The sequence below is a fragment of the Numenius arquata genome, chromosome 1 (genome assembly GCF_964106895.1).
Source record: "Numenius arquata chromosome 1, bNumArq3.hap1.1, whole genome shotgun sequence".
Lineage (NCBI taxonomy): Eukaryota > Metazoa > Chordata > Aves > Charadriiformes > Scolopacidae > Numenius > Numenius arquata.
Genome location: NC_133576.1, coordinates 47626395 through 47651312, shown reverse-complemented (window position 1 = coordinate 47651312; position 24918 = coordinate 47626395). Strand labels below are relative to the sequence as shown.

At 50.9% G+C, this 24918-nt stretch overlaps 1 protein-coding gene across 5 annotated transcripts in view; it reads right to left on the bottom strand.

The window, feature by feature from the left end:
* Nucleotides 1-20338, bottom strand: part of BCOR (BCL6 corepressor) — a 39618-nt gene extending 19280 nt beyond the window's left edge. The window contains exons 1-7 of one of the 5 annotated variants that reach the window (XM_074154762.1): nt 20253-20338; nt 18640-18718; nt 14893-17721; nt 14074-14127; nt 13435-13618; nt 5145-5426; nt 4393-4746 (exon numbers count right to left, since the gene is read on the bottom strand). In XM_074154762.1, coding sequence (XP_074010863.1) covers nt 4393-4746; nt 5145-5426; nt 13435-13618; nt 14074-14127; nt 14893-17721; nt 18640-18718; nt 20253-20338 — 3868 coding nt within the window. Of the gene's footprint in view, nt 1-4392; nt 4747-5144; nt 5427-13434; nt 13619-14073; nt 14128-14892; nt 17722-18639; nt 18719-20252 lie in introns of those variants that run through there. The other 4 variants (XM_074154927.1, XM_074154997.1, XM_074154845.1 and 1 more) reach the window with 4 other exon arrangements.
* Between the last annotated feature and the right edge of the window lie 4580 nt (nt 20339-24918).

Sequence of the window (24918 nt, the reverse complement as noted above, 5' to 3'; positions counted from 1 at the left end):
CCGCTCAGAGAAGACAGACCTTTATTTAAAGAGATTCGATGCAGAGCCAGTCGGTGAAAAAGAAAATAAAATCTAGAATCCTCTTGGTGGGCAACTTCACACTTTTGTCTTCCTTGAAATAGATCTGTGAAAGCAACTTGCAGAAGGCTTTCTAGATTAAAGATGAAAACAGAAATCCCTCAGTTCTTTCGAGCCGCTTTCTAGAAAAAGATGCATACTGCGGCTTGCCAAGCAGATGTCAGGGAATTTACGGGACACACGATGTGCAGATTGTTCAGCAAAAACCCAGTAAGTTTTTTAGGCTTTGCAATCCTGAAGGAAGGCGCCTAGTCGTAGGCTGAGCCTACGGATGCAAGGCTCTTTCCAACTCTGCAGGCAGCAGAGGAGTAAAGTAAGGAGTGTTTAATTCTCCTGTTCCCTAACCTAACTAACCTAATTGGAGTAGCACGTGAAAAGCCCAATTCCAACACAGAAGTATCATCATTATCTACTTAATCACTTACTAAAGAAATTGTGAAGATGGAAAGCCGCAGCGATGAGGTCTGGTGAGGGCAAAAGGAAGCGAGAAACTGCCGCATGTAGAAAAAAAGTAGAATAGAAGGAAAGAAACCTCACATGCCTAGAGAAGGGCAGAAATACTGAAAGAACGGAGGAAAAAAAACACAGGAAGAGAAGCCTGTCTCAAATAACTGCAGGCTTTCCCACACAGGGATGCCCAGGCATTAAAAGCAGAAGTTTAATCACCACAAAAAACGCACACTCCAGCCTGCAAGCTCCACGTAAACTCTGTGTTCCGCTTTGACCCTCCACAGTGGTGACAGCAGGCACCAGGCTAAACGTGCGCCACAGCTAAGAGATGGAGAGTAGCAACGCTATGCCCAGGAGCTTCGGGATCAATAACCTTGCAAGAGGCCAGCGCTATCCAGAAAAAGCCAAGCATCAGCTTGGGAAATGCTGATGGCATTCACAAGGACAGAAAGGAAAAAAAGAAAAGAAAAAAAAAAAAAAGACGACAAGCAATTAATCCTGGAATCCCACCCTTTCACTACACATGTGAAGGGAGAAGAAAAACAACGAGTGAGCAGGAACATCCCCAAATATCCATGGGGAAAAAAAAAAAAAAAACAACAACAACCTAAACCAAAACCCCAAAAAAACCCAAAGCCTCCGACTGATGTGGGTTGTGGCAAGTCTGACTCAGAGCAGGACCTGCCTCCCTTCCCGCAGGAGCGGGCTGCAGAGAGGTCCACACGGAAAAGCAGCTGCTGCCGCGTCACCTGAACGTTGGCTTGTTCAGCTCCCACCCCGGCAGCTGCCTCCTCCTGCCTGCCAAGCCGGCGGCCGCCGTGCTGCCTGCTGCCCCAGGCGGCTCCGAGAAGCAGGCAGCGGCTTTCCCAGTGGGAGAGATCCTCCCGGCTCCTCTCCCTGGGGCTTTCATTTCCATCCTGCTCGGGTTTTCTTCTCTCTGCAATAACCTCCTGGTGCTGTGGCTCCCTGAGAGACCACTGAAAGAGCTGGATACCGCACCACCGGCAGCACCGGGAGGTTATTGCTCAGCTGAGACCCCAGCAGAGACCGTGGCTCCCACATCGGCCACAGATCCAGGCTTGCGGCATCATCAGCAACTGCCCCGAGGTTGCTGGCATCACCACACTCACGGACCTGCTGCGCCCCAGGGAGCCAGCACAGGCAATGTCACCTCACGAGCGGGACGAGGCAGGGCCCTGACATTATTTCAGGCAAGCCATATCCTGGCTGTCGTGGTTCTGACCCACAAGTGAGGCTGCAAGGAGGTGACAGCCAAAAAAAAATCAATGGGGAACACTTCCAGTGGCCACGGCTTGGTCACCCAGTCAGCAGGCACTGAGGGGGGACAGAGGGGTGACAGCCCAGTTGGTGGCTTGCAATATAACACATGACTTCTCCCACACTAAAATCCGGGGTTGAACAGGACTTGAGCAACAAGCCCAGAAGTCAGCACCCTCCGTCTTCCCAGAGGTTTGCAGGCACAGACGGCAAATTGTCCTGCTGTTAGACCAAGGCTTCACGGGTGCAGATCTCGATGCCCTGTTACAGCCCATTTCTTGGGAGACGACCAGCTTCCCAGCAGCAGAGACTGCCACCATTCACAGGCAGTGCTTGGGCAATGGGAACACAGCTGTTCCCAGCCCCAGAGCAAAAAAAAAAGCTGCAAGTGACAGGGTATTTTCTCATACTCACAATATCTGCTCGTTTAAGAAAAGTTTGAGGACTAGTCCCAGGTAAGAAAGACAAGCTGGAAATCTCTGTCCCCATGCCACTGTCACACAGAGGATGCTCTGTTGCACAATGGGGAAAGATGTCCTTGTCCTAGTCAATGAAGAAAAAGGAGATTCAAAGGTTTGCACTTCAATGGGGCTGGAGGAGCATCAGTGAAGTGATCTGAACGATCTCCAGTGCCTCTGCACAATGAACGGTGAGGCATAATTCAGTCAGGTTTATGGTTTACAGCAGCTTCCAAAGCCAAGAAGTTTTTCATAGCCATGGGGCAACTAAATCTGAATGCCTTTGGGAATGGTGCATAAATCGGAGCCACCTCTTTTTCTTTCCCGAGGTCACACGTTAGAGAAGCCTGTTGCTGCCATGGGAGGCGTTGCAGGGGAAAGCTAGAGCATCCTTATACAGTGCGGCTTCTTGTTAGTGACCCTCGTTTAATCTCTACAAGGTATCTCTTTCTGAAAGTACAAAGGGGAGCAGGTGATGGGCAGGGATGTTTGAGCTGATACCAGGCTCGCCAAGGCGGCAAATAAAGCAAGGAAGTAAAGAGTCAAAGCTCCTTTTAAACTGAAGTTTTGATCTCTTGCTCCACAAAACCTTTTGGAGAACCTTCCCCATCAATAAGCATCAAAGTTTAGGTTTTCCTGCCCTCAGGTAATCCTACCAAGGGGAAAGATGGGTGAGGAGCTTTAGGACAGAAGGGAAGATGGTATTTTTGCCTGTTCCTGTTTCAGAGATGCTACCCAAGAAAACTCTCACCACCAGTGCAGAATGGCCTGGACTTGGTCCTTTCCATGGCATGAGACAAGAGTCCACTTGTGGACACAAAGGGAGTCCACTCCCCTTGTGCTTCTCCCTTTTGAGGTGATCTCAGCTAAACTACAGATTAGGCCAACTGGAGGGTAAGCGTCTACCAGTTTGATGAAGCTCCCAGGTCTGAGAAGGAGGAAGGATCCCAAACATCCAACTCAGAGCTCCTCCTCCCAGAAAGAGCCTTTCCTCAAAACAGGTAGAGGACTTGGAGGTGGAAGAGGAAGAGGAGGAGGAAGAAAGAAAAGTATTTGGAACCTTTGACTTGAAAAGCCAAAGGAGGACACACGGGCTTCCCTGCTGTGCCCAGAGGAGACGGGGAGTCACAACAAGGTGCAGGGGATGCGTGAGAGGAACCAGCCACACAGGCCACGTGCTGCCGTTCCCCACCAGTCCTCCAGCCAAGCTACGGCAACAAACATCACGGGGAAGCGGAAAAGCAGCAGGGGCGACGACATGCCCAAGGGCTGAGGACAGTGGGGGACAGGAGAGTAACCTGTCTGTCTGACGCAAAAATTGGGATAGTGCCTTACTGCCTTCATGGGTTCTCCCCCAGGATAGGGAATGGGCAGAAAAGGGGGAGAGGATGGGGAAAAAAGAGGAAGCTGAGCAAGGGGGAAAGAAGCAGCCAGAAACAAGTCAAGGAAAGCTGATGTGCTTTGAGGAAGTGACCCCTTGGGAGAGAGACACTGGGAAGATCTCTGCCAAGGGGTTGGGGAGTGGGGCCACAGGGGTTTACAGGACATGCCCGCGATGAACCAGCAAGGCATCCTCTTCAGGAGGGACATAAGCCTTGCTCTTGCCCGTATGCCCTGGGAAAGGCAGGGAAACCCAGCAGTGCTGAGGGTGCTGGAGGCGTTGGGTTCCCAAGATCAAGAGCTGCTAGCTGAGCTGACGCTGTTTCAGAGGGTCACAGCCCCTCAAATCCTACGTGTGGTTAAACACTCTTACACCATCTAGTACCCTATTTGCTCCCTCCCTCACCCAGAAGCATGCTCGTGTTGTATGCCCCCCCCAGCTCTCCTCTAGAGACATAAATTCATCTTCACGTTATCTATGAAAGAGTATTTAAAGCCAAAACACACACACACACAAACACATAGTTACACACACATACACAAACACATTTTCTTGTCTGCCAAATATCAGCTACAGTGCAATTCTTAAAGAGGAGGTGTCAGTCCTTATACAAATTGACATCTACGAAATATATATATAGTTTAAAAAAAAAAAAAAAAAAGCTCTCGACAATTCCTTAACATCGGTGGCAGCATGCGTCACTGTAAATGCTAAAGCCGTCTGGTTTCCCTAGTAGTCTCTGCATACCTTGTTCATTGTCACTTGTTTTGAGGGACTCTTCAGACCAACTTCTATTGCTTTTGGCCTCTGACCTTTTCTTGGTGTGCCTTTCTTCTGTGAAGTCTTTGACCTTTGCAGTGGCCTCTGGCTGAACAGCCTCAGCTAAATCTTTCCTGCTTTGCCGGCCCAACTTGCCGGACGGGGATCTCTCTGGTGACACCTGCTGCTCCCATAGTTCCCTAAGATGCTGCAGGTGACGCTGCTTTTTGGGATGGAGCCCTGTTAATTCAATGCACACCTTCAGGTTGGTCACCTCATTACAATTGGGCTCTTCTAAGTGGTTAGAGGAATTGTTTGTCATTTCCCTCTCAGGCCAGTCATCTAATGGAAAAATAACTAAAAATTAATCAAAAAGCCCCCTCAACTTAAAACAAAAGCTACATTTCACTTTCGGGGCATATAGTCTCAGCTTTACCACCACACTATGCATTTTAAAGGTTCGCTCATTAAGGGTTACATGCACTACAGTAACTTGCACTGCTGTGGCTACAGTGTCCAACGACTAGTGCTTTACCCTTATATGCCAAGATTTTTATATATACATATATATATATACACATATATATACATACATATATATACATATATATAATTTTAAGTGAAATGACAGTGCTCACATTAGTAACTATCAAGTTCAAAAATGGAAACACATTAAGCCAAAGGGACGTTCCTTTCACAAGACATTCCTTGAGAGAGACCAAAGCAAAATGCTGTCTTACCTTTGGAGTTCTTCTTCTTTTTTGCTTTTGATATAAGTTCATCCTGCAGTTCATCCACAAAGTTTTCATTTTGGCTGCCATCATTTTGCACTCTCTCACCAGAGTGTTTACGCTTCCTGTCCAGACGTGGACATGGATGTTGGCCAATATCTTCTGTTGGCTGGTCTTCCGCTTTCTCATATATAGAATGTCTCTCTAAATAACATTGCTCATTTGAGAGATCTTTTTCCTCGGGAGTTTCAAGAAAGTGACCTTGGTTGTTTTCTGTGCTAGTAAAGTTACCTAAAAATAAAAAAAAACAAACACCACAAGACCTAATAAATACAAAACAATTCATTGTGAGAAAGCTATGCTCTCTGATCTCTTCAATGTCATCTCCACCATGACTTACTTACAGTTTATGAGGCATGCAAATAAACACAAAATCTTACATTAGAACAAGTCTCCTCTGGTCAGCCTAAGGCAGCAGTTCCCCTCAACAGCGAAGTACAACCCCCTCCCAAAAGCGCAATACTTTGTGTTGTTTTTACATCAATTTAAGAAGTACAACATTCACAATATTTGCAGCCATAGAGACATCACAATACGCCTTTTTAAATACAGAAATATCTTCAGATATTGAAAGCACAGACCCTTTTCAGAAAGCGACCTTGCCCCCCAAAACCATGGTAAGTAATAATCCAAGATGCACTCTGCAATGACTTGCTTTTCAGAAATACCTTATTATGATAATAAAGTATCAGTCTTCCGCTGACTCCTAATCCTCCCCTAACTTCTCGCATTGAATTGCAGAGTCTGACTTAAAAGCTTTCGTCCCTTCTTCTGGAGATATAAATGGGATACAGAGCATGCACACACGTACACGGGAATACCACTAAGAATAGCTGTGATATTTTGCAAAAAGCACTACTTGAATCCAAGGTTATAAAAAGGCTTCCTCGCTTCAAGTAACCAGCCAGTCACTGTACATCACATGATCTTTGTCACCTCCTTTTAAAAAAGACCTCACTTTTTTCAGGGAATATTTCCAGCAGCAGCAACCAGGTAAGCTTTGAAAAGCTTAAAAAAAAATAGTCGGACAAACTAGCCCCAAAAGACTTATGTTGCCATGCTTGCCCTAAACTTCAGATTCCCTCCTCCAATACTGTTCTCCCAAATTTAGAGACAGCTTAAGCGATTTGGATGCTTGACTTAAATGGATGCTTGACTTAAAACGGCACTTCATCATCATCTTGAATTGATATTTTTTCTTGGGTTTAAACCAAACTAGCCCAGGCATGGTTAGGCAGACACGTGGTACAGAACACAACACAGTTAATCAGCTTCCTATTTACAATTCTCAGAAACAAGTTGGTTTTCCCACGTGTTTTAGCCCTCCCAGATGACCAATGCTATTTCTGCACATCTGCTGCTGTTTGGTAAACTGTCTGCATGCTCTGTCCTACTTCCCCACGGCTCACTGTCCCGTTTCCTATTCCTCCTCCTTGCCCTTCCTCCTTCTCCCACTTCCCTTTCCTGCAAACATATCTGGTTTCCTACGTGGACTCCTGACAGTTTCCCTTCCCTTCCCCTGATCCCCACCGACCTTACTCAGCCTCCTCCCCCACCATACAGACTGGCCTTCAACTTCTGCTCTTCCTCTTCGTCAGGGCAGACATTGCCCCTCCACAGCCCCCTCTCGCCTCCTATTCCCCTCTGAAACCCACCACACCAGTGAGACCCACCACACCAGCACCCAGGCACCAGCAGCCCCTGGATGCAGCCCAGTCGCATCCCGCCTTATCCTGGGAGCGCCTTCCTACAGCTCTGCCAACAACTTCTGGCTTCACGATTGTCCTTGAAATCCCTGTTGTCAGCAATGGAAGGCTGAGGAGGGGAAAAAAAAAAAAAAACAACAAACCTCCCTGGTGAGATTTTTCTTCACCACAACTTGGAAATGGCTCCAAGTAGCACCTAGGGCTCTGGAGATGTTTGCAAGCACCAGAGCATCATTTTTACACTGCTTGGGAAGCTGCCTGTGGGGCTGCTTTATAAAACAGCAGAAGATACATGGCCAAGAAAAATCAAAACAAAAGTTGACTTTTTCCAGGCGAGCGGGACGCTCGGGCCATTCTGCTATTTGGCGATGCTCCTCTCCGCAAGGCCGTCTGGCCAACACCTGCTCCCTTCAAGACTTTAAAACGCAGTTTGTCACACTTCTTCCAGCCAGCAATGCTGACATGTTCCAGAAAGCAGGTATCTCGGCTTACTGTGACTGTGCCTCTAAATCGCCAGTGTCCCCCCAGAACCAGAACGAATCTGGCAATACCCCGTCCTTGCACATCTGGCATGGAGATGGTGCCCAACAGCTGTACCCTATAACCACACCAACAGCTCTGGCAGTCCGGTTTCACACAGCGTAAAAGAAGCTGGACCGGCCACGTCTTAAGTATCACTTTAGAAATGCATTATTGGATTTCATTTTACGTTTTTAATGCAACCTGCTATTTTCCCCCCGTTTCATAAGGAAACACTACACTCATACGCTCGGTTTCCCCAGACAGACCCGATAAGGGCACTCTCCACCACGCTCCCGCTGTTTACAGCCTCCATGTCTCCAGCAGGTACCAGCAGCTACACACCATGGGTGATGCCGAGAGTCGCTAGATCGGGACAGCTTTCCTACTCCTAACACCGTCTGGCCTGAAAAAAGGCAGGCACATCCTGACCAATTCCCAGAGAAGCTTTCGCAGGGTCAGAGGAAGTAGCAGGCTCTAAGGGCGGCGGGGGAGGCGGGGGGGAGGAGGGCGGTGTTGATGGTCTTAATCTTTGGGGCTTGCAGGAAACAGCAAGCTAATTCCAGCCTGCCACCACCAAAAGACCTCGCTAAGAGCATTTCTCCAGGGTTCCACGTGCCACGGAGAAGAGCACGCACCTATTGAAGTTTATCCAAAAAATGCCCTCACTGCCAGCAGCTCTGCCACACCTTTGCCTCCGCTCTCCGGTCACATCCGAGGGGGACCCCCCCAGGTGACCAGAGCTACATCTCCGCTGCCACCGAGCCAGAAATCCCTCTCGAGGACTGCCCACCGCCACACACGCGTCTCTGAAATCCCTCCCGCTCGATGCGGTTAAGACCATTAGAGAAGCGACATCTCCGCGTGTTAATCCGGGTTGCGTAAGCATCCTGCATCGCAGGACAGCGGCGGCAAAGCCAGGCAGCCGCGTCCCTGCCAATCTGCTCCACCGCCACCGCTGCTCTCCGCCTCTTCTACAGCCGGATTTTCCCCGCCAAAGAACAAAGGTCAGCCACTGTTCGGGACACGGTAGAACCCAGGGGCTGTCAAGGTTCTCTCCGCAGCTTGCACGGACACGTTCGCACGCCCAGAGGTTTTTTTCCCCCTTGGCACAGCGGCCACGGAGCACAGGCTCTATTAATATTTTACCACTGGATTCCACTCTGTCCTCAAACTGTTTTGCAAGCAACCCGGATCAGACGTGTTGTCTCCCCAAATTAAGATACAAATGTCAACAGGAGGCACAGCAACATAAGCATATCTTGCACGCCCAACAAAGACAAGGAGAATTTGTTTGCTTTTGTTGTTCCCCCCCCCCCCCCCCCCCCGCTGCCATGTATCTACAACATCCTTTTCTTCGCCTGAGGAAGAGAACAACAAAATACTTGGGAGTTTTTATATCCTCATTATTCAAACAGTGACGAGGTAGCCAGAAACACGGGATAAATGCTGAGTTCTCATAGCAACACACCTCTATGAGTAAGGAGATTAAACTCCTAAACGTGTTCCTTCTTCCAGCCTCCAGCATTTGCCAGTCTCACACCAGCTGCGAGAACCAGCACCAGCAACTCAAACCATTTCTCACTGTCCTACCCAACTAGAAAACAAGGAAGAATTAAGAAGACGCTTCTTCCCATACGGTTTCTGCCTGAAGCGATGTCTCCTCGCTGCTGCACGGGTTACAATCTCACAAGAAGCAGTTACACGCACGCACAAACACGCTACCCGAAAAAAAAAAAAATCAAAACTTTCCTTCATTTTTCCATCTTCCTGCTGCCGTCAGCTGCTTGAGGCCAGGCCCTCCCATGCGATGCAAACAAGGAAACACATCTTAGTGTTTAAGCTGCAATTCTTTTGTTCAAATAACGTGGCAGCTAAAAACAGCCTTTCCTCTTCCCTGGAGCAACCTCTCATTGCACTCACTTATGCAAGGCACCGTTTATTCATCCGAGGATGGTAATGACTATCCAAATGCTAAACCCCAGCATCCAGCGTGGAGATCACAACGATTGTAAGAAATTCCCTAAGTCACCTTCAGCATCCAATTCTGAGCATCCCATGAGGCAGAGGGAACCCAGTCAATTTCATTTTTCCCTCCAAGTGCCTCTGCTTGGGAACTTTCCACATTTGCTTCCTTCTGCCCGAGCCCACTGCGCTGCACAAACAACCGCCATTCTCCCTGCAGACTTCTGGTTTTTTCCTTTCTTTTTTTTTTTTCTTTTTCTTTTTTGCACTATGTCCCATCACAGGAAGGTAATAACTGACCAGGGCAAAGGACATGTTTACCGTCTCCATCTTTCATTTGTTCAGGTATACACAGGGCCCAGCAAGAAAAGAAAAGCAGCAGATTACCATGCAAAGGGACACTGGCACCTCGTGCTGATGCCAAACAACCAGCTCTAAAGGCTTTGGCACATTACACCATTTACCTTCACGCATAGAAACTGGTTTAACTTTTTCCCCATGCCCTGGTGCCTCAAGATCAAGTTTTTAACATACCAGGTTTTAGTCTTCCCAGCTAAGGCTTAAACGGGCAGTGTCTTGCTCCTATAAAATTAGATAAACGGGTAATTATGTTCCTCGATCAAGAAATTCACAGCTTGTAGAATTTATTCAATCTTTCATATTTGGGTATGATTTTTTCAATACCGCTAAAGAGCTTTGTTACAAACCGACATGCGATCATCACATGCCCGTATTGATGCGCGTGTCCGTGCCAATAGCTTAAATCACTTGATCTCTGAACAATCCTATGACTCATGACATATGCATCCCATAATTTATCATGTTTGTGCTATGGAAATGCACCGGAGCAGCATCGCCTCAGCAACATTTACAAGTCACCTTGGCAACAAAGCAGCTTCGCGGCTGCTCTCAGAACGCCCGGCAAAACCTAAACGAGGTGGGAGAGAATTAAAGCACTTCTACTTTACTCCTTAGTTTTAATTGCTCGTTAATTAGCTAACGCGGCTACCTCTCTTAAATCAGGCCTTCTGTAAAAAAAACAAAAACAAAAACAAAACAAAACCACGTCTTTTACCCTTCTCTAGGAGGCATGAAGAAGCTTAAGAAGGCTCTCAGTGTGGGAAAGCCATGCACCACCAAGTCAGAGGAAAAGTTCAAGGAATCGGGACACTGTGCCTTCACTTGCTTCAAAAAAAAGTCCGTACACATGCTATAAAAGTAGGAAAATGAGTAAGTCCCAGGGCAAGCTAAAAAAAGGAGTTTCCATCCCATCAGATGCCTCTGTAAGCATCACCTGCCTGTGTGTTATTTAGCCTTTTGTTGTTGTTGTTGCCGTCGCGCTGGTGGATTTAGAGGAGCCGAGGGGGCGAGCAGCTGCTGGGGCCCCCACCGGTTCCTGCGCTCCATGGCCAGCGCGGTGGCAGCGGAGGAGCCCTGCCAGCCGGCTCCGTGCCGCAATCACAGTTTCGGTTGCGGTTTCCCTCTTCCCCACCGACACCAGGCAGGTGAAGTGCTCATGGCAGGGGGGTCATGCCGGTTTTGCTCCTAAATTCCCTGCCCCCTCATGTGAAGGCACACTTTGCTCTTTGCCAGCACCGGACAAAGGCTCCGTCAAACAGGGTGAAACGTCTTTTCAGCAGGAGGCAGAAGGGAAAACGGAAGAGGTTGCAAACCATCAGCTAGTTCCCGTTTGAGAGCTTTAAAGCCAAAGGCACCATCAGCACGGTTAGAAATCAGAGGGAAAGGCAAGGCAAGAGATAAGCAGCCCTGGCTCTCGCTGGTGATAAACGAAGGGGAAGAGGGGGCAGAGCCCATCGCCCCTTTGCCGGTCACTCGGTGAGAAATGCTTTAAGACCACGGGCGGCTCAAGCCCCTCCAGAGCTCAGGCGGCTGCACTGGAGGCATTCAAGAAGCGTGAAACCAGGCTTCCTGATTTATCAGCTGCTATCCCAGGGGGCAGGAGGTGAAACACCACGATAAAAAAAAACTTTTAGTGAGAACTGGATCTGTACCGGTAAGTATTTGCTGCTGTACAGGCAGAAGAGGAGCTCCCTCAGCAGAACAGATCTGTGCTTTTAGGAGTTCAGACGTTCAGCTAAACTCTGAAATAGCCTGTTAAGTCAGAGCTAATTACTAGAGGAGAGGAACAAACTAATGTACTAACATACTTTCCCTGCTTCCAACAGTTATTTAACAGTCTCAAACACATTTTAGCCAGCAGATTCAAGCGCTGGAGACCTCACTAAATGATGAATTTAAGGACGCACCATATCATCAGCCTTTCCCAAGGGTGTTTCAGCAAGCAAGGATGCTCTAATACTCTCCCTCCCCGCAGCCCCCCCCAAGCAGCATGCCCCACACCACTGGTCAGGCTCTCCCTCCCTCCCCTGCACCCATCCCTGACCCCACAGACCACTATTCTCCCTCTCACCCCGTCAAGACCCATCTCACTCTGCTGCCAGAGCAAGCTGCCAGACCCCGCTGATGCTGCTCTTTAATGCTTCCCAGCACACCCAGGGCAGGCTTTAACGGAGGACATCACCGGGGCACCCTGAGCCCACTTGAGGAGGAAGGGGGGCTGCAAGGGGAGGGAGAGTATTAGAGGGTGGTAGTTCTCGGCTTTAGCACGGGGACTGCAAAGTCAGCGCTGCCTTCTTCCCCGAAGCTGCCTCGACAGAGCTGGGAGAATGGAAAGCCCGCTCAGCTTCCAGAGGCTCAGCCTCTCCCCATCCCCGTACCTTCTCCACTGCCACAATTAAAACTTTCCCTTGATATTTTGCCAGGCCGATTCTCGTTGAGGCCGTTATTTCAGTGACAGCAATACCACGGTAACTTGATTTAGGTGAGTAACCGAGCAAGTACGATTGACCGGCATGCTCTCTGCCAAAAGCATTAACCAAAGACCAGAACAATAATTCAAAGTTATTAAATTGCCCGAATGAAATTTTCTACTAGCCCTACTCATGAATCTCCACCTACAGAGGAGCACGCTTACCCACCGAGTTACACAGTGCACATACACACAGATACACACACACACACACACGATGCAGTCTGCAGTGTTTCCTCTTGTTTTGCAATACTTTCAGCATAGGTTGGTGGGTTTTTTTCTCAGTTGTTAAAAACAAAGTAGCAGCAGGAAGAACTGATCCATTCCTTAATTTTATAGGTAAAAGAAAAAAAACTGGGAAACTCATGGAAGCCAGATGGTTACCAAGAGTGTAAAAAAAAAAAAGAAAAAAGAAAAAAATTGTACGTGCACACATACAATTCTTTTCTTACTGCATACAGTAAAAAACAACCAACTAAAACCATTTAAGTTTGTCTTGCCTTTAGGACAGTGCTTCTAACACGCACTTTCCATAGTCCTCTGACGCCTTGCTGCAGCATAGAGGGAACAGCCAGCCCCACCAGCCCCATGGGGAATTTCACAGCCCCCTGCCTGCCTGCGAGGACCTGAGCTGGCCACCCGCACGCACCCTCCCCAGAGCCACTGCAGCAAGAAGTCACTCAGGGAAAGCAGCTTCTTGGAGTTTGGAGTTTTACAGCCAGCCTTTATAGATAAGCCAGCCTGGCAGGCGATGTCCTTCCCTGCTCCCCACCACCCTTCTGCCCTCCATCCTTGCTTTGCCTGGAAGCTGCAATCCCGGCATTTCCCGGCGCTACGGCACCTTCAGGAAGCTGAACTCCTTGTTGCCTCTCACTCTTCCCCCATCTCCTTTCTGCATTTAAAACATAACCTTAGACCTTCGCTTCCACTGGTTGACGTGGTATCATGGTCATCGATTAAACAGACACAGTAACTTTGGTGACGGTTAACTCTCTCCTGAAAAGCAGGTACAAGCATAACCAGTAACTTCTAGACCCCGGAACAAGCACGGAGAGCACCAGCTGTGGCAGCTCCGTACCCGCAGAGCCTGAAGTGTCAGTGACTTTTAACCAGCAACACCCCAAGAACACAAAGATTGCGCCGCCCGCCCAGCTTTGCCGCAAGCTGCAGCGGCACACAGACACGTACGCGCTTCGGAAAGCCATCTAAATTCGCTTACATCTGTCATTGTCATTTTGGTCAGCAATGGCATCTTCCAGAGCGACAGACTTTGGCTTCTTTTCACTGTTTCCTTTCAAGTTTTCCCAGTCTGCCTGGCTGAATCTGCAGACCTCTGAGTCTTTGGTAGCTGTTTGGCCTTCTCTCTCTTTCATCTCCAACTCTGAGAAGCGCATCATTGCACGCTAGAAAGAGAATTGATATGAAAAAAAAAAAAAAAAAAAAAGTCTTGCGATAAAAGCTACTTCATTTACCTTACCTTATATGAAAGCATTTCCAGAGGAAAATCGGCTCAAAACCAAGGTTTGAGACAGATAGCTAGGGCAGCAGTTTTAACACACCTGACTTGTAAAGCAGTGTTCTAGCATCTATATGCAAATAGCCACACAATTCTTTCATATATAAGCATATATATATATGTAAGATATACATAAATGTATATTGTATATAAAACAAAAACATTCTGTTTTGGAGGTAAAAAGAGACAAAAACGAAAAGAAAAAAACAAAACAAAACAACACAAACCCGTACAATGAATAAAGACGACCATGGCCCACAAACTTCCCTTTGTGTATTTGGAAATGAAATTTAACTCAAAGGTTTATGTAAGAGTCTAGTAATAAAAATTTGAAGAACTGACCTCACAGTAAGCAGCAGGTAGACATAAAATACTGTCCTCTTGTAATCCTTCCATCTATGTAATTAAAATGGGCACTCAATGGATCATTTAGATAATTTCATCCATTTTTATAAGCATAAACCAATTCTTTTCTTAACAATGCAAAACAATTTGGCTTAACTCATCCCTTCATTAAAAGTAAAATAACCTTAAGGATATTCCTATACAATATCTGTCTGTCATCCCTCAGCATCAACCTCGATACCGCTCCTACTCTTCCCTACGCGTTCGCTTGGCGCAAACGTTGCCTGAGACCCGCTAAATGCCTGGCTGCGACTCCTCTCCATCGAGCGGCACGTTTGGCATACTAATCACAACTTCTGGGTACGCTTTGCTAGCTGGCACTACAGGCCAGCCGAGGAAATTACAGCCATCGCTAGCGCCAAGGTAACATGCAACGCCTGTCCGACTCCCCTCCGCAACTGCACAAACATTTCATACGTACATTAACATTTTTATCAGATCTTAGCAACAGCCCTTTAAAGCTTACTAGCGCGTGCACACGTACCAGCCATACATACTATTCTTTTACATCGCCTCGCTCTCGCTAACAAACTTACTTTGCTACTTAAAACCGTTTCTGGCGAGTACGCCCCAACAAAAAAAAAAAAAAAACAAACAAACAAAAAAAAAACCACCAAAAAACCAAACAAACAAACAAAAAATATCCTGATTTCCCCGCCTGCGAGGCTTCTCTCAAACTTTAAAACTTGACTGCGACTCGCCAACAGAGAAATAATGACAAAAAAGCGCGGCGGTCGTTGGACCGCGCGGACTCACCTGCAAGGCCCGCTGCTCCCGGCTGAGCTGGCTGGAGTCTGCGTACAGCTCGGTCGTCACACACTTGAATCGATCACCTACGTAACCGGCGGAGTTTGCGATCCTCTTGGCCAGCTTGGACGGCTTGGGCTTCAGGATTTTGCCGTCGGCAGACTCCGCCTCATCGGCTCCGTCTTTGGTATAGCTCTGGTTGGCATCGATGCTGGGCGGCGCGGTCCCCACGCAGAACGGCTTCGCGTCCTCCTGCACCTTGCCAAAAGCCAGGGCCGGAGCATCGCCCTCGTGAGCGCTTTCCAAGAAAGCGGGCGAAGGCTGGACCGCCACTCTCTCTTTCGGCTGGCTCACGGACAAATCTTCTTTCCTTAAGCCGAACACCGCTGAACTCTGGGCTTGCTTGAAATTGTAGGTTTCGTGAAGATCATTACTTCTTCCGAACTCCTCTCTCATTACAATAAAATCTCTGTGCTGCGACGCCTGCTCTACCTTGTGCTTTGTAGGGTCATTAGCCTGATTACTGCTTTCCGTAGCAAAGCCGGCTTTCGTTACGTTTGCTTCACTTTTAGCCTCTTGCTCGTCTCGGAGAAGATCAGGGAAGAGGTGTTTGTCGCTTTTGGCCGAGTTTTTACCATGGCCGGAGCTCTGGTGCAATTTCACGCTCTTGTCACCGGGTACTTCGAAATGCATCTTCCCGCCGCTCTCCAGGAGCTCTGGCAACCGGCCCCTCAGAGCCGGGTCCTCGTAGCGGACCCTCTCGTGCGACCGCGACCTCCTTTCCGTCTTCTCCTCCTTAGTGATCTCCAAAGCCGAATGCTGCAGCAGCATGGGGTGCACCATCCCCATCCCCAGGGCGTCCTGGTAGGTCATGAACTCCCCCCGCCCCGCCGGCAGGCTGTAGGGGAGGCCGGGCTTGGGAGCCAGGTGGCCAGGGTAGAGGCTGCCGTTGGGCAACAAGACGGGGTGCGGATACACGTGTCCTTTCCCGTGGAGGGAGAGAGGGCTGATGGCTATCCCCTCCGGCACCGGGTACGGGAGGTAACTCCTGGGGTAGGGCAGTGGCGGGGAGCGAAATGCCTCGTTGGGGGGCAGGAAGATGGGGCTGGAGGCCAAGGCGGTCTCGGTCGCCTTGAAGTTGGCTTCCTGGGCGCAGGATTTGGCCACCTTATTGCTCTGCTTCGCGGGGGTGGCGACAGGTTGCCCGACGTGCTGTATGACCGAGGCGGTGCTCTCCGTGGAGCTCCTGGCCGTCTTGGCGCAATCCACATTGGCGTTGGGAGCCGGCGAGGCCGATGCCGGCCGCCCCCCCACCGACACCGCCCCCGAAACGCTGCCCACGACCGCCTCTGTGCCCCCCATCCTGGGGCAGGAGGAGCTCCGCTGCTGCGGGATCACCCAGTCCAGCGCCTTGTTTTTCAGTTGGACGCTCTTCCCGCTCTCCTCGCCAGGGCTGGGACCGGGAACGATCCAGGAAGAGGGCGCCGTGCTGATAATTTCAGGCCTGTAGATGGGGCAGCCGTTCCCGGGAGAAAGGGTTTCTTTCGGAACGATGTCGCCCCCGGGCAGGTGCGTCCCCCCTCCCGCCCTGCCATGCACCAGCACCGTCGGCGTCATTTTCTTACTGTGGTCCGACTTGCCGGCGGTTTCCGCGTCGACGACTTTCGCCGACAAGTCCAGGGGTTTGTCGGTGACGTCTTTGGTGGGGGTCTGTTTCTCCAGGAGTGGGGGGGACCGGCTGTCTTTCCGCTCGTGGCCAGCCTTCCGCGCGTGGGGGGCAGCTGGCGGGGGGGCATCCCCAGCATCACTGCCTTTGGGAAGCTTCCCATTGGAGAGGCGTGAAGGTGGAAATTCACCGCCGACGTTCACGTAGGGCTTGGGGAGGGTGACGGCAGAGGAAGGAGAGGTGGTGATCCTGGGGAAGTGTTTGTGGAAATCGGCATAGGCGTCCCCCACCTGGGTGGGCAGGGGGAGGCGGGGGGACGGCCGGGGCGAGTGGGGCAGCAGGAGCGCGGGGTCCGCCGGGATGTTGGCGGGGGCCGGCTTGGCGGCGGGGACCCGGGGCTGCTTGCTGCTCTGGATGTGGGGGTAGGCGTGCGCGTCGACGGGGTTGCCGGGGCTGACACCCATCTTCCACGACAAGCTCTTATCCGGACAGTGCACCAAAGGCGGGATCGCCGGCGAAGCCGAAGCCGTCGAGAGCCTCATGGGCGACGCCAGCGACGAGGGGATGTGGGGGGCAACGTAGTGGGAAGGAGGCAGGTATAAAAAACGTTCACCGTTCGTACATACGGGCGAGTAAGCCAGGTGCTGCGGCAAGCTGTAAGTGGACTGCTGAGGTAGCAACGCCTTGTACATGTTCAACGAATACTTATTTGGTGAGTCGAGGAAAGGGTATATGGTGGGCGTCGCGCCCTCCATATAGGGGTTTACCCAGGGGAGCCTTAGGTAACTAGCACCATTGACACCGAGGGGACTCTGCTTGTCACCTGCAGCTCGGTCCAAACCCAGCGTCTCTCCCGTCGGGACAGAGTTTTTTTGTATTCCAGGTGGCGTTTTGTATATAGCGCTGAAGCCATTCGGGGCTTTTCCAGAGACAGCTGCGTTTTCTACCGCTTCGGGGGGATTAGACTTAAACTGTATCTCTGGATTTCTTTCAGGAGTAAATCCAAGCCCGGCTATCGAACTCGTAGCATCCCGTGATTTTTCTGAGCCGAGTCCGCACAAGCTGGAATAGACAATACTACTGGGGACTCTGAGTCCTTCTCGCATGAGTCCAGACCTGTCCATACTCAGAGCTGCGAGACTGTCAATGCGATGTGCTGTAGTCGCATCCACCTTTACAGAACAAGAAGTATGTTACTTTCACGTTTCGCTACAATGACTACCGCTCAAGCTACAGACAGGTCAGCATTTGGAAGAGAAACGATACCAATGCAAACACCCCGTTTGTCACAAAAACGTACAGAGGCTGGTCGCACTGGAGACCGGGAGAACAGGAACCTACGGAGCAATATGCATCACCACAAACATCAATACAAATCTCTCCGCACCCAAAATCCATCAGCTGGAAACACAGGCGTGAAGACCCATAGCCCAAGCAGGCAGAAGTGGCCCGGAGACGATGCTGGGTGGCATCGCTCCCATGCAGCAATGCGCTCCTCGGCCCCAGCCCCGCCAGAGCAAGAGGATGTGGGCTGGTGGCGTGGAGCGTGGGAAAGGAAGGATGGAGAGCCTCTCCTCCTCCAGGACCTCTCCCTTCACCACAGCTCTGCTCCGGAGCTCGTCACCACCACACGATTCACGGGGCGAGGTGGCGTCTGAGGACGCAGCATGAAGAAAAGTCCGCTGTTGAATTTCTTCTCCACTCGCTGCTCCCCACATAGGCTCAAAGGAGGAGAAAACCACCAACTCTGCTGAAACGTTGACGTACTTAACGCTTACATGAACTACTCCTGTTAGACATGCAGGTACGCTGCATGACATTATTTGTAACAGAGCGAAAGTAAGAATATGATGTCATACGACAACACAACACCACAAAGTCAGCGTCAAGAGATTAACGAGAGAAATCAACAAAGTCCCATTTCACCCTTTCACAGAAACAACTCCTGTGTGTGCCCAAGCCCAGCTAGAGGTAGTTTAATCATTTCTCCAAATGGATCACGTAATCGTATAATAACACCCGGGGGCAGGAGACAGGGTGGGGGAGACAGGCACGGGTTTAGCTACAGCATGAAGCTATAAACTGCTTACCACACTGTGATTCAGGTGATTTTCTTCCCTCAACTCCAGTCTGCTTTTCGGTGCATCGCCATCATTAACGGGAATTTTCCTATTAAGAAACCAAAGCTTACTATGTGAAAACATCCTGCGCATCTCAGATCAGTGCAAGATTGTATCACGTCCTTATTTTGATTCTCCCTAGAGACGTCCCATACGGTACCGTATTTATCCTCCTCCATACACAGCGAGTACTTTAGAAAGGAAAGGCCATCTGAAAACATGTATAAAGGGTTTTGACAGCAAGAACACACCAAGCACACCTCAGAGCAGCCTCTTCTAACGCAAGTGATTTTTGTCAAGGTCTTCTCTTTTGCCTCCTGCCCTTTTCTTTTGGCAAGGAGAAAATACCCCATTTTAAACATACCCTGTTCATGTACCACCCATAAACACTGTCGAGGAGAAAATTGAAACACACACACTAATATCATACGAACATCAGCTGTTCCATGCTAAAGAGGGAGCTGCACATCTGTGCCATACCAGTGTTGCAGCACTGGGACTTGTTATCACAGAAAGCACCGATAAAGAATATACCTTAGTGCCAAATTTCAAATCCCAGGGATAAAAATCGCTGACATGCAGCAGAAGGAAAGTTTCAGCATTACCCAAAAGAACTCATTTCAATCAAAATGCTTAAAGGTACATCATCACCTTAAAAGAGAAATGTGATTTTAATGTATTTGTTTATTCATTTTTAAAAGTCACCTGTCCTGTAAGTGGCACATAATATCATTATCCCTGAATAACCGGGAGGAAAGAGGGGAGGGAGGGTGCGACGGCAGAGTGAGACGTTTGGCTGTTTTCCTTCAGTTCATGTTTGCAAATAGTTTTTCCCCTGCAAAGACCAAAAACTTTCCCCAACTTCTGGGAGGCTTTTCACACAACAGTGAGAACACGGGATCAGAGAGAAGACAGAGAAGCACTAAAACCGCATGGAATTGGCACAGGGAACCACAGGCATACCTGCAGCTTTTGTTCAGCGTCATTCAGCTCTTTTAAAAAGCTGGGGTTTAAGGGAAGAGGACACCGGCCAGTGCCCGCGTCACCCCAATGAAAATGATTAAAGACTATCATTTTAATCATCGAATGAATGATATTCAGCAGGGGAAAAAAAAGGTGGGGAGGAAGAGAAATTTGCTTTGTGGGAAGGCCGCTGTTCCTATTTCCCGGGACAAGCTGTTGGTCCAAAGGCAGGGAAGGCCAAGTCGCAGGCAGGAGCCCCTCTGCCGTACAGAGTCACGGCAAGAACACGTGCACTGTTTAGTTTAATTCCCCTTCACAAATACGAAATAATAAATTAATTGTAAAAGCGCGTTTAAAGGCTGCTTTGGGGAGTAATCTCCTTAAAGGGCGTCCCCGCTTCACTGACCCAGGTTGCCTGTTAAATAGTAAATCAGCGGCTGCTCTACCGCTCTCAGGCACGTCGTGTTTCCCCCCGCCCCCCCAGCTCCCCCTCCGAGCTGGGCTGATCTCGATGCAAGGCGGCAGCTATCTACTCCGGCATTAGGGAAGCGAGCGAACTCCGAGACCTCACGCTGCAGAATTACAGTGTGGTTTAACTTGCCAGAAGCTTAAATATTTACCTGTCTTCATTAATTCCACACATGCGGACCCTTTCATTGCTCATCCAGCTATGAACGTTGCCATACAGGGGAGTTGCAGAAAGCATGACGTCTTCTTAAAAATCACCGCTTTTCTTCACGGTTTTATATTCTGTTTAAAAAAAAAAAAAAGCAATGAAAAGAGAAGAGAAAAAAAAAAGTTGAGCAGATTTGTCTAGGAGGAAGTGCAAACATCACGGCGGAGCAGCCAGCCTCCCTCCGGGTAATTAATAATGAATGCAGGATTGGTGCGGGGAGTGAGCTGCCTACGTTAACCGCTAAGGGAGATACCCTGCAATAAAGGAGCAAATTGAGGGCATTTATAGGTCAGAGGAGATGGATCTTTTCCCCAGCGCACATCCAGAAAATTAAGAATCATTCCAGGCTATCGACAAATAAAAAAAAGTTTCTCCACTGCATTTCATTTGGACAAGAAACGACTCGGCTGGCCAAGTGTACACCCGTGCCCAAACCTTCCATCTCGCACAGGCTGAACCACGGAGGGAGACCCCACGGGATGGGGGGAACATGTGAAGCTACCCGCGGGCGCTCACAAAAGCCCTTGCATGAGGAACGCTCAGGAGCAGGAGTTCATCGCAAGAAGAGCCCCACACCGTGTGCGTGTCAGGGACACTGATTGCTGATACAGCGTTCACGCAAGGACTTGAAACCGAAGAGACGCCGCTACAGAAGGGATCTAAATAAAAACCTCCCCCTTTAGCGTCTGCACATGACTAACTTGGAGAAAGGGGTTAAAAATAGTAAGCGGGTTGGCGAGCTCCCCACCCCTTGATTTGATTAAGCACGGAGCCCTGGTGGCTTCTGCATGGGAGCTGCTGCTGCTGCTGCTGCTGCTGCGTGTGCTTTCAGTAATTCAATGATGCCTGCTCACTCCAGGGAAAGAAATCATTAGCGAGCTCGCTGGAGAAGTATTAGCAGTCCAAGAGGATGGGCGCTGTGTGCAGCCGGAGAGGCAGGTGAAAGAAAGGTAACCGCATTTTCGCGTCCAGCGGCGGAGGGGGGACCGGCTTTTCCCTCCCCTCCGCCTCGCCTCAACGCCACCTCCGCTCGCATTAAATCCTAGTTTGCTGCATGAGCGAAGTGTCAGGACAAGCTGCGTTTTATTAACAGGATTATCGTGGCGCATGATTTATTCCAGTGCAAGATTTTAATTGCTCTTCGGAGGTTGAGTCGTTTCTTTTGACTGAGCTTCAGCCTGCATCCTGCTGCTAAATGCTGGGTTAATAAGTAGGGGGAGCCTTTAATGCACAGGATATCCCTCAGCTCTTCCTCTCTCACAAAAATAGAAGCCCTTAAGCGGGAGGCATGATACTCCTTTTACACACACACGCACACACACACACAAGCCAGTAACGGGCGATTGACCACTGGGAGTTTAATGCCTAACGTCTCCCAAAGCATCCATGCTTCCCCAGCAAACTCATTTCCTTTGTCAGGCTACAAAATATGCAAATGATCACTTTGGCATTTAATGGGGAAGAAGCCCAGATTGGGCCTTTAACACAATACTTCACACACGTTCAGAGAGGTTTTAAGAACTGAAACGGCAGGAAAGCCTTGTTCCCCAACACTTTCTTCTCCCCTCAGAGAGGCCTTTTGTGCAAAACTCCACGTCTGGAACAAATGTATATTAATGAAACGGCATGTTGACCCTCCTCTCTCCAGAACGGTTAGCTTTCCCTAACGAAGTCCACAAAAATCGCTTCGAGGAAACAAAAATCCACGGAGATTAGATACCGCGCTATCAGTCAAAAGGAGTTATTTCGCTGGAAAGACGGGTTTCTGGACAGATTTACTGGTTTCCAGATGCGCCGCTCGTAATGTTTTCAATAGAGGCGGCAGCAGCACGAGGGGAGTGATTTAGGGTTTTACATAAGGTTAGTAGCCGCCCCGTGCGTGCTGCCTCACCCCTGGGGGACAGACGCCGGCCGGCTCGGAGGAGACAGGCCTCGGTGGCCCACGGTCCCACCGCCCGCTTTCCTTTCGGGGGGCACGCGAGGCCAACCCACCCCACGCCTGCACCCGCCTGGTTTCCTCGCTGGAAGCGTATCATTAAGATAAGGCGCCGTGCCTGAATTAGAGCCCGTCGATCCCCTGACATGTGCAGATAGCGAAATGCTGAAGCTGCAGGGAGGGCCCGAGAGCTTCCCCAGCTGCAGCTGGGAATCTGGAGGGCCCCACGTCCCGCCGCCGTTGCGGGAGAAGGGCAAAGCCCGGAGGGACGCAGCGAGGCGGTGGGACGTCACCCGGTCCCACCCGGGTGGGTCAGAGCCCGCGCCCCGGTGGCTGCCAGCCCCTTCCCCAGAGCCACCCCTCGGCGCTCGCCGCCCCGGGTGCGCAGCTCTAATCACCGCCCTGATGAACTTCTTGTGAACTGTTTAAAAGTGGAGGTCTGCTGAACGAGCAGCGGCGCCACTGCCAGCCATAATTTCATTGCAACAAGCAGCAGACTTTTAACTCTTCGCACGCCTCTTCCTTCCTTCTCTCCCTCCCTCCCTCCTTCCCCTCGCTCTCCCCACAAGCGGCCGCACGTCGGGACTGGTGGCTCGCAGGGGACTCCGCCGGCTCGGCCAAACACCCCGGCGCTGCGGGGATGGGAACGGAGAGGGGGGACAGGACACGGCCTCACCGCTTCTATTTATACCCAGCTTCCGCGGGGGCGGGCGCAACCGCCCCCCCCCCCCCCCCCCCCGCTACACAACCCCGACGGAGGGCTGCGCGCCCCGGCGTACGCCCAGCAGTAGCCGCGGCGGCGGAAACCGAGGACGCGTCTCTCCCTCCACCTCCTCCCCGCCTGTCACCCGCCGGGCCACCGCGGTTCCCCCCCCTCCCGCCGCTGTCAGCGCGCCCCAAGGGCGCCGCAGCTCCCCCCTTGCCCCCCCCCCTCGCCCGGGCCGCCCCCGCTGCGCTGCTCGGCGGGGCGCGGAGCGGGGCTCGGCCGCCGGAGAGCGCACGGCATTTCCTCCGGGAGGTGTCTGGCCGATAAAGCCATTTGCGGCTAAATATAGACGGTGATGCACGGAGGAGGGAGAGAGAGAGAGAGAGAGGGAGGCGGGGGGGGGGGGGGGGGTGTGTGGAGGGAGAATAGAGGAGAGGGGGGGCGAGAGCGAGACGCCCAACGCACACGCGGGTTCCGCAGCGATGCCGCCGTGTGAAACCAGTTGTGAAAAGCGCCTGCAAGCACTAACCTGCCTCCCGGCGTGCTGCCGAGCGGGGCCCCGGCGTGCCGAGCCGTGCCGAGCCCCGCCGCTGCCCGCGCCCCGCCGGGGCGGGCGGAGACCCACAGCGCGCCGTGCGGGCAGCCGGTTAAAAAGGGAAACGTTCGGGTCTCCCTCGCAACGTCAACAGACTTTTGGCAGCCATTGACGCCAGCAGCAGCGGCGGCAGCAGCAAAAGTTTTGTTAACGCGCTCCTGGCGCGGAAAGGAGAAAAACCCGATGCCCGCGGGGAGGGGGGGGGAAGGAGGAGGAGGAGGAGGAGGAGGAGGAAGACGCCGCTTCTCCCTGCCTCCGGGAGAAAAGAGGAGGGGAGGGCAGCACCGCCCGGGACAGGGCAGTCTCCTCACGCCCCCCCCTCCTCTACCCCCGGGGTGCCCGGCGGGCGGGTGTGCGAGGTGAAAGTCTCAGCGGGGAAGGGGGAATGATGATGATGATGATGATGATGGAGGAAGCAAGCCCGGCGGCTGCAGCGAGCCAGGAAGCGGGGCGGGAGGAGAATTGCAGCGGCGCACGAGTTCCCTTTTGGCGCCTTTACTCTTTTCCACCTCCGAGCTCCGCCTGGCAGCCCGCCAGTTTCCACTGCATAAGCCACAGAGCCAGCAGCGGCAGCAGCCGCCGCCGCCGGCGGGGAGGGCTGAAGCGGGGTAAAAAAAAAAAAGTCTGCGAGTGCCGGTGGCACCGACGGAGAGAGCAGGCGCTTCGGCAAACAACCCGGCCTTTCGGAAATTAAAAAACGATGCAATAAATTACCTGTATCTGATTCCTCCCCCCCTCCCCCCCCAGGTCTCCCCCCCATCCTCAATCATCACACACACAACCCCCCGCCGCCGTCGCAGCCCGCTTCCAGGCCACTGAAAGGATCATTTTTAGATTTGTGAAAATCCCTGCGAGGGGAGTGAAAAGCAATCGGGGACTCGTAGCGATCTACTTCGATTAGCCCTCAGCCCGCTCATCCGGAGTTTGATTTAAAGGGCAGCGCTCATACGGTATTTATAAGCTTAAATACGGGCAGCTGCTTATGAATGCGTTTAGGTACCTCGTTTATCTTGTAGCTCCGACTTACATATTTACGAGTTATAAAAACAACGACCTGTGCCACCGCTAGAAAGGAGACTTTAAAGACACTGTATTGCTGCACCGTTTACAATGCGCCGTATAAAGCTCTGGCAGCAGCCAGCGATCTAATATTAGACAAGTGTTTAAAGAACAGGGGTGGCTGTGCTTTTTTTTTAAGAAAAAAAAAAAGGAAAAAAAAAAATAACGTGGGTTTTTGTTTTTTTTTTTTGCAATCTCCACACGGCATCACCGCTAGTGACACGTTTTGTAAACCAGAGGAGGAAGCTGCAGACTAAGTAGCCGCCGCACGGATCCGCGGATTAGAGAAGAAGTTTGACCTTTACCCGGGACGT